The sequence below is a fragment of the Numenius arquata genome, chromosome 2 (assembly GCF_964106895.1).
Source record: "Numenius arquata chromosome 2, bNumArq3.hap1.1, whole genome shotgun sequence".
Classification (NCBI taxonomy): domain Eukaryota; kingdom Metazoa; phylum Chordata; class Aves; order Charadriiformes; family Scolopacidae; genus Numenius; species Numenius arquata.
Window position 1 is genome coordinate 75558158 of NC_133577.1, and position 9668 is coordinate 75567825.

Sequence of the window (9668 nt, forward strand, 5' to 3'; positions counted from 1 at the left end):
TTCTCACCAGCCACCAGATGTGGTCAAGCATAGTCTCATATGCCTTCCACATCTGGCCGGGCCCTCAAAATATGAGATTTCAGTGACTTTCCAGACCTGAGATGCCTCATGGGTATCAAAATGATACTGGATCATTTCTCTTTTTTTTTAAAAAGAAAAGATCCATGATTTAACAAGAGGCAGAGTCTTTTCCATAACTACCTCTCTCACCTGGTCCATGATCACTGACGTGGTGACACAGTGATTTGTACAGGCAAGCAGGCAAGTCTGGAGTCCAGGAATGGAGGTGGGATAAAGGCTGAAGAGCAGAGATGGTTGCTAAGGAACAGCCCTCCCTCTGTGAGCTGTGGTCTCCATGGAAACCAGCAGAAACATGGCAGAGATCAGGGTCATCCTAGCTGATTGGAAAAAAAAAACAAACAAGGAGGAGAGTAAAAGGCTTATGTCTCATGAAACACCTGTGCCCAGAAGATCTCATCATATATATAGGGTTTCTTGGAGGCTTTTGTAACACAGTCATAATCAACAAGACTGCATTTCAGCAGAACTGGATCTTCCAGCATCTCCAAATGCTTCACATGAGCTCACTGACCCCCATCAGAGCCGTAGAGGAAGATGCCCCCATTTTCCACATTAGAAAAGGGAAGATGGCGGACTGGCAAAAGGTCTTACATTGAGTCAATGACAGAACCACAACTTGGCCCTCCTGTGTCCAGTACCCTGTGCAATATTTTACCCCAGACTTTTCATCCATTCTGCTCCACCATCGATCTGAGCTTTCACCAGACCACTGGAATTTCTGCAAGGGTCCCGAGAAGGTGACAACTCTCCTTCATGTTGCAAAGCTGCTTTTCCCAGCCAGCACAAGCAGGTCATGGGCAACAGAGAAGAATTAGAAATATTCACAGATGCATCATCTTAGAAGATTTTATTCATTGTGAGAAACTGAAAGACAGACAGAAAGCTACTCATCATTCTTAGAAAAATCAGCAAAATACAAATCAGTATGTTTTTTCTTTACTTCTACCTCTTCCCTTCCCCTGTAACCTGGGCTGGAGACAGTTGCTAGATCTCATTGCCCAAGAAACAACTCTCCCTCTAGGCCTTGTTGCGCTTCAATTCAGAGACCTTGTAGCGAGGTGGGGCACGGTGGAACCACTCTGACCAGGAACCATCATAAATAGCTACATCACGCTTGCCACACAGGTAGGCTGCCAAGGCAATGTGACATGCTGTGACACCTTTGCGGCACGTGGCCGCCAGCGGCTTTGAAAGATCCACTTTCTTCTCACGGAATATTTCTTGGATCTCCTCAATACTCTTCTCATGGCCAGATTCTGTTAGGAATGAGTGGAAGGGTATGTTCACAGCACCAGGGATGTGACCAGACTCCAGCCCTGCAAGAGTGAACAAGAAAAGGAAACATGAGCAAGGAGACAGTAATGTAGGTGATGAAAGACACCTACAAAAGAGACACTAAAGAGATATCACTGTAGATACTCTCTTCAAGATAGTAATTTGTTTCAGGTGATGATGAAGATGCAAAGCAGTATGGGGCTAAAAAGAGGACAAAGGTTATTCAACTTTGCTGAAGACAAAACTTGCAGAATATTTAGCAAACTATTTCCCTCCTGAAAGGAATGAGAAGCAGGAACCTGAAGAAACCCTAGACATGACAAGAACCAAATAACCACCACAGAAAAGATCCTAACAAAGGCATTAAGGGGATCTGTGTAAAGAGGAATGCAGCAGTGCATTTCTGACCCTCCCCAAGTATGCCAGCAGTGTGTAGTGACACAGCTTTCAGAAGCAGGAAGCGTAGCTTGTCAGTGGAATTTGTGAAAATAGTTATCTGTTCACAGTTTATTCCTGTGTCACCTTAAAATCAGATTTCAGAAAAGTAAAGCAACCTTAAATTCAGCCACGGTACTGCTTAGGAAGCTATCCCAGGGCAATGGGGTCAGAGAAGTGAGAATTTAGATTTTGTATCGCTTTTTATCCACTCCATGGATGAAATCAGCATGGGTTCTGTTTTTCTACTGGTATAACTGACCACTTCAGGCAAGCTGAAAGTTGCATCTCAAGAACAAGGTTTTTAGAGAGAAATAGATACAAAAATAGGATGGATAAGATTTTCAAAAGGACCTTGAAATTCAAACTCTGTCACTATAGGCTTAATCAAAGTCCATTACACTCAATGGAAGCTTTTCCAATGACTTTGAGAGGCTTTGGATCAAGCGTCATCGGAGCAGGAAACTATATATTACATCGAAAATGCATTTCAGGGAATGGCTCCTTGCTAGGTTTGAACTTCTAATGAGACGGCCCTAGGAAAGTCACATAAATAGTAATCTGTTTCATTGACAGCTGACAGCTTTCCGCTTGCCCAAGTCATCAGGGCAACTGATCTCAGGAGATGGGAGACATTGGGGCAGGGAACCTTTGTCACAGACAAATGATTAAAGTATACCTAGTCAGAGATTGACATCAAACATCATAATGACACTGCAGTTTCATCGCTCACACAGAGTGATGTTACGACATGATGAGATATATCGTAAGGGGGAAACAGGGTTTTGGCAGGGTACCGAGGAGGGGATTTTTGCTCTGCTGGACAAAGAGCGAGAGCCTAAAGGCAACCAAAGCTGCTCTGAGTCAGCTTCACAAGATCTCTCCCTGTTCCAGATGGACCCTCTTTGTTTCTTGATTCATCCTCCTCAAGTGCCTTAGAAATCTGGCATTGTTTTCTAGTCATCACCTCATGCATCCTTCAGAAGTGTTTAGCATTACAGGGAGAAGTCAGGAGAAAAACTGCTGACTTCTGGAGGGACTACCATTAAAAAAAAACCCAAAAGACAGTGTTTTGGACTGATGCTTTCACCACATCTTTTCCAGTTCCAGAAAAAAACAGTTCACCACTTCAGGACAAAGAACTGCAAAACCCACACTCATTAATATAGTGTCTGCATAACAGAGAGGAAATAAAATTAATGCAAAAAATGAGTGTGAGAAAACCTTGTTTGCAGTTCTGAGACTGCAGAGCTTCTTACTGGAGAGAGTTACATGCTTGGGTTGGGATACCATTTTCCCAGAGTGAATGGTCCTGGTCCTGTCACTTGGCAAGCGATTTTGCAAGGCTCTGCTGCAGAATTGGTGATCACCCCAATACAGACAAGTCTGTGAGCCGCAGAACAACGCTCTCACATCTGGGGCACTGGGAAGTGTACTGAGATCAAGAAATCCTGAACCAGAAGGGCCAGCCCTTGCTCAAACAACTTGCTGGGCCATCAATTCAGTTCTTAGGTGTCCCAGTCCCCATGGTCATGACGGCTTTTCTAGACTGTTTACACATCTTAAAATAGGTAGGCTTGCACCCCTCTCTTATTAGATACTGCCAGGACATACACTCACCACCCTTAAACAACTGTTGAGTTAGCAGCTGAGCAGATCTGAAAAGAACAGTCTCATCTGAGAGCACTTTTGACTTTGATATATAGGGAGACTTCCTTGCTCCAGAGATTCAAAAGTCTGTTGGGAGTCAAGAGACCAGTGCTTGCACTCTGCAAGTGAAAGATGAGGAATTCTGTAGAAACTGCATTTACTTGTGTATGTGGGTGTTCAAGTGAAAGAAAGAGCTGACACTGCACAACCACAATCCCTTGGACTAAGAAGTGCTCTTGAGTGATTGAGGAAGCTTTATCAGCTCTCTCAGCGCTAGGACAAGAGCAGAGAAACACAGGACTGGAAGGCAAGGCTGGATGCAGCTGGGATCTGAACAGCAGAGAGGATACATCTGCCCTGCCTCATACGACACAGAGCATACTCCACACCAGATTTACACAGAGACCCTTAGAAATTCCAGGAAGGATCCCTAGGATTGCAGAGTTTGGCTTCCAGCTACTACAGTGATCACTTTATAGGCTCCCTCTCACAAAAGCATCCATCTTGGAACCAGTATGGATTCTTGCCATTAAACTTTCTGCTGAGGCACCTCCTTGCTCATGTGAAAAGGAACATTCATCTCCAACGTTAAGTTCATCACAGTCAGTTCATATACCTTTATCCTTGAGCTGACATTGCCCTGCGGCTGAAATAGCTTTTCTCCCTTTCTGCTATTGCTCCAACATACTGATGGCACTCAGCAGTCCCAACAGCGTCATGCCCTTAGCCTAAACCCAGTAAAAGCTCACTAGATGCACTTTTCACTGCCTTGGTCACCCTAGAAACAGTCCCAGGTCACCACCAGCAGATCACCACCTGGCTTCTGGATAAGGAAGTGGCATTTCCTAGCATCTTGACTGGTAGACAGGAGGTTAATAATTGCTGTTGTCAAGGCCAAATCACATCTGAGGTTCTCGTACCCAACTAATTCATCCAAGTCTTATCCTCTTCTATTGCTTCTAACGTGGGTCTTCAGCTTGTAAGACGAACACAAGCAATTAAGTGTTTCGGGCTACTAAGCATCCAGCCTTGCTCTCTGTAGCATTATATTTCCCATCACTTCTATCACTGCAGGTGGTACCTCATATAGTAGTCCCCATGTGATCATTTAAACCTTCCCAAGGCTGTGCCAGTAGCACATTTCAGTAGCAACTCCCTATTTTCAGTGCCTCGATGATTCAGAAAAATATGAAATAAAACATAGAAGCATAATGATGAGACCATGATGACAACTTCCAGCCCCACAGATCTGCTTTAAGCACAAGCTATTCTTATCTCCCTCTAAGTCAGTTTTTTTTGGAATCTAACAGTACTTGTGCTATTTGCCCTCTTTCTCACATTGAACTAATAATTGGCTCTCTAATATTATGTCCAAAGTATTAATGAAGTCCTAATGGAACAAGCCTACCTCGTAGGTGCTTCCAAAGGCTGGAAGAAAAGATCAGACATAACTTCCAGGCATGCAGGTTCTCATTTGCCTTATCTGGCAAATCAATTCTGTTAGCAAGGAAATAGAGCCCTCAGCTACAGAGCAAGTTTACCAAGGTATTTTATTCAACTTTGCCTTCATTTCAAATAATTTTTCTTCAAGACTCTTTTTGAAAGTCTTCCAGTGTATCCATGTTATGATAACAGATCAACAGCTGCCTAGGTTGTGCTGTACCTTCTATCCTAAATACAAACTTTGCTAGTGTTTCTGTCCTACAGAACTGTGCTCTGATCAAATTTACTAAATTCTTGCCTCAGGGAGTTGCAATGTCACATAACTGATTTTTGACACATATTTGGGATGGAGATCATCTGCCTCACAGATCTGAATATGTGCATACCTTTTAGTTATACTCCCTCTTCAGAAGGGATCATTTCTGCTTCTTTCCTCTTCTTCTTTCTACCCCTCCCCCTACTCTGCAGGCCTGTCCTCAGGAGAATAAAACAAAATGGTAGCACAGACTCAGTATAATTCTGAGGCTGTACACAAATAATCTTTCATCTGGAACCCCTGCTAACTGCATAGCAACCCTATTTACTCTTTCTGTTCTTGTTCTCTTTCTATTCACTTTGCTCCAGCAGTTTTTGTTATTTGTTTTAATTCCTTTTGCCAAGTCTCACTCAGCTTGGCTTCTGGCAATTCTCCCTCACAATTTGTAACCTGTAGTATGTTATCGTCTTCACTGCTTAATCCCCTTTTCCACATCTGTTAATATTCTCTGCTTAAATATATTTTTTTTCATTGTCTATTTATCTAGCTAAGGCTACAGCCCCTTTTCTTTAGCTTTTTCCTTTGCGATGAAAGCTCCAGATGGAATTTCTTAACGTCAAAAACATAAAAGATGTGCCTTGTCCACATTTAACTCCCTGTGGTCTTGGAGCTGGCTGGCTGCAGATAGCTGTTCCTTTCCAAACACCTCCTTCTCTTGCCTCCTTTTTTATCACTGTCTTCCATTCAAATTGTATGCCTTGGAAGGCATTGTTAGTGATCTCACCTAACTTACTTGAACTCACTGGAACGCTTTAAGCTTGGTCCTGGCCAGCTCCTTGAGAAGTCCTCACAGTCAGATCAATAGGCCTTTGCCACCAATGTCAAAACACTGTGTGCGTATACAGCCAGAAGAGCCAACTCTACGAACCAGCAGGGCCATGGTGCTAATTCTGGCAGCTGATGTTTACCAACGTCATCATAGAGATGGACCGCTTTGGACTGTAGGCTCCTGTGGGTTGAAACAGATTTATGATAAATTCTCTCACTCTTCATGTTGTGCCTTCATGGTTAAAGTAGAGCCAGTCCGTTCCCAGCTCCACTTGGAGAAAAGAGGGAAGAAGCAGTAACATTTCATTTTCACTGCCACTGAGCATTCAAGCTGAGCAAAAGCTTTATGTTTGGGGCAGGGAGGACTGAGAGCTGGGAAAATGGGCAAAACCTTACGAGTTGTGTATGTGCAAGGGAGACAAGGACTACCCTAAGGCTGAGAATGAGAAGAAAAATAGTTGGAAGCTTGTAAAATGACTGCGGGTTTGCTTTCTTTTGTACATGATGGATTTCTTAACTGGCAACTTTCCCCTCTTTTCTCAGGTGTCTGCAAAAGAAATCAGAAATTCACAACTTTTCTGTATGTATTTTTTCGGCTATAATTCTTGTTCCTCAGTTTTCAGTGCCCAATACTCAGAGAGAGTCAGCACTGCTAACCACCATGTAATTATTTTTATCATCTGCCCCTGGATTGTCTCAGTTCAGGCTGGTTCCACAGACCTGCACCCTACAGCGCCCAAGTAAGCAGGCCCTTGCACAACCTGGTTGGGCCACTGCTGAATCGCAGCTAGTGAGCAGCCCTGAGTTGCTAGTTCCTCCAGAAACACCGGGCAGGGACACCTTTAACCACTCAGTGCATAGGTAAGGGCTGCACATCCCATGGGCTTATCCCGCACACCATGCATGAACATCCAAGCTTTTTCATCCCAAGCAATACCTGCATTTAAGAACTATAAGACCTGGCTTGTAGAAACACCATTCATCTTTTTCTCTATCCTGACAACCTGGGTAAGCCTCTCCCAACAACTAAAAATTAGCCACATATTATGGCTTATCTTAAACACCACAGAGGTCTGAATCCCAGCAAGGTAGCTACTGCATAAAAATAAAACAGGGACAACTAATTCCTGCCACAAGGAACTGAAAAACTAAAGAGGCAAAAGACTCAGCTGAAATTAGACTCTTTTAAAGATGGAGTTCATGGAACTGGAGAGATTAATTGACTTAATTAGGAAGTCAAGAGCTGAGGCAATAATTAAACTGAAATCACCTGAGAACGCAGCAAGTTCCTTAACCTCAAGACCATTTTTCTTCTCTAAATTGCAGGCAACGTTTCTCCTCCCTGATTGGGTGACCCCTGTAATTAATCAGCATTGATTTCAAATTGCTCTTCTAGGTGTAAGCGCTGCCTTTTACCCACTGCTGGCTGTAGCGTAGCTACTGGCTAGCCTAGTTCAGAAGGCTGTCAAGCTCCTGTGGAACAAGCAGCTGCAGCTGGAGTGCTTATCCTGCTGGATCTGCTGTGGGAAGCAAAACTAGACCACCACAAATAAACTGTTCCATGCTGACTCATTTCAAAGGAAAAATCTGTTTTCAAAATGCTGTCAGGGGCTGCGGTATTTGTCACCTGATAACAACTCCCACTTTGGAAAAGACAAGGCAAAATCCACCAGCTCCCCGTGAGAAGCATTTTATTTGCGTCTTGAGGTTAAAATTCAACCTTCACTTTGATGGGCTGCAGTAGGCGAAGAAACACGAGTGATAAGTCTAACTCCCCCTCTCTCCCTGCAACAGTCTCCTCTGTCATTCCCGTTACCTTTCTTACCTTCCACGCTGTCTTGCACCAGTTGAGTGTGTTTGGGGGGGCTCACTGTAGACACTTATGTGAACCACGTGTACAAAGCCACTTACAGCCAAACGCTCCCGAGGTCTGGATGCAGGAATTTATTTCAGGCCACGGTGTCACAATCAATGGCTGTACAGCTGCACACACATCAGAAAACAGCTAGAACAGAATGACAACCTGTGCACAGCGCTGTCTCAGGACCGCAGAAGCCTTCCGCAGGCCCACTCCTGCAGCATGGAGCTCAACTCAGACCCATCAACTGTTGCTGTGCTTTGTTTTTGAAACTCTGCATTTCTTTTTAAACCATTTCTGTGATTCCCTTTCCAAGGAAAGGTTATTCTGGGATATACCAAGGCTTAAATTACACAGTAAGAGCCTCCTTTAACAACTTGAATTTCATTCTAGGCACATAGCTGTAAGCAGCTGTCTCCACTGCACAGAACTTTTCCCACCCCTGCTACTTGCATGTCCAGTTTTTGACTGAGGTAAAAAAAAACATTTTTAGTTCCTGGTACTTGCGGCATCCTAAGAGAGAGGTTGACAGCCCATACATTCAGGAAGGGTTTGGGGCTTTTAAGCTTGTTAGATTTAATGGCAGAGAGCAAAAGGACAAAGATCAGCTCAAGCAAGTTCTCTATTTGCTGGGAAGCAGAGCAAGAAGGAAAATCTCCCTTGGGTTACTGTATTGCCTAAAACCTTGGCTTTTGCTGGTGCATTCATTATGGTGAGAGGTGCCTGTGTGAATACTGATAGCTTGCGCGTGTCTGCTGGTGTTAGATAGGACCCCGAACAAAACCCCTGGGAGCTCTCACCTCCCACATTTGCATTCTGATTAACTTCTGCAGGGTGTGGGATGGGAGATGCTGGAGCCAACTGACTGCAGATCTTTCCTGCTATTTCCTCCTGCAGCTTTACAACCAACTACAAGAAAAGCAGCCTGTGAGGGCACTGGGATCCGAACCTTCAGCTGTGGATCCCTTAAGGTAAATCAAGGAGTTAGGCTGAGGCATGCCTGTGCATTAGGAAAATCTGTTTGCTGGCTGGGAGGAGTTGTTACGCCTGGAATAGTATCGACACTCATCCCCCTCCAGGGCACAGGGTGAGTGGCATTCCCACCTCCATTACCTTGGTCCAGCTCGGTCCCCCGGAACCGGCCCTCGGGGCGGGAATCCACCACCTGGAACCGCAGGGACCCCACGTTCTGGATCATCTCCTCAAAAGTCTTCAGCAGGACCGTGTTCAGCCTGGCCTTAAAGACAGCCGGGGCGGGCTGGCTGACCTCCGCTGTGACGGGGTGGCCCTCCTTCACCCAGTTCTTGAAGCCACCGTTCAGGACCGAGACCTCCTTGTGCCCAAAGACCCGGAACATCCACCAGGCGCGGGGGGCATAGAAGGTGCCCAGCTGGTCCCCATCATACACCACCACGTGGGTGTCGTTGCTGACCCCCAGGCGCCCCACGTAGTCAGCAAAGTGGGACTCACTGGGCAGCATGAAGTCATAGGGGGAGGACTGGTCTCGGCACTCCTCAATGTCGAAGAAGGACGCCCCGGGGATGTGCCTCTCCTTGAACTCCTGCCGGGCGTTTCGCTCCTGCGGCGGGTACCAGGAGGCGTCCAGTATCCGCAGGCTCGGCCCTACTCGCCCGGCCTGCACGGCCTCCGAGAGCCATTTGGCGGTGACCAGAGCCCTGCTGAGCACCTGCGGCGCCATCTCGGTAGGCCGAGGCCGGGAGGGGGCGCCGCCGGCGGAGAGACCACACACACACACACAAAATGGCGGCGGCGGGGGGACGCGGCCCGAGGGGGCGGTGTGGGGGCGGGCTGCACCGCCCGGGACCGGCCCGCTGGGAGGGA

The 9668-nt window shown here is 45.9% G+C and overlaps 1 protein-coding gene across 2 annotated transcripts; it reads right to left on the minus strand.

The window, feature by feature from the left end:
* Nucleotides 1-910: 910 nt before the first annotated feature.
* On the minus strand, nucleotides 911-9578 carry TST (thiosulfate sulfurtransferase). 2 transcript variants are annotated; one of them, XM_074144369.1, is made up of 2 exons: nucleotides 8940-9578; nucleotides 911-1397 (listed from the first exon to the last, which is right to left on the minus strand). In XM_074144369.1, exons 1-2 carry the CDS (start codon nucleotides 9523-9525, stop codon nucleotides 1099-1101), a joined length of 885 nt encoding a protein of 294 aa, XP_074000470.1. In that variant the 5' UTR covers nucleotides 9526-9578; the 3' UTR covers nucleotides 911-1098. The 2 variants fall into 2 exon arrangements, with proteins under 2 accessions (XP_074000470.1, XP_074000469.1); XM_074144368.1 differs by having other exon boundaries at nucleotides 921-1397; nucleotides 8931-9525.
* Between the last annotated feature and the right edge of the window lie 90 nt (nucleotides 9579-9668).

What these genes read in the sequence shown, in the direction of transcription:
- TST (XM_074144368.1), bottom strand. Translation starts at nt 9,525, where the DNA reads ATGGCGCCGCAGGTGCTCAGCAGGGCTCTGGTCACCGCCAAATGGCTC. An exon ending in GCTGGACCAAGGTAATGGAG is followed by an intron (nt 1,398 to 8,930) that starts GTGGGAATGCCA and finishes TCACTCTTGCAG; the next exon opens with GGCTGGAGTCTGGTCACATC.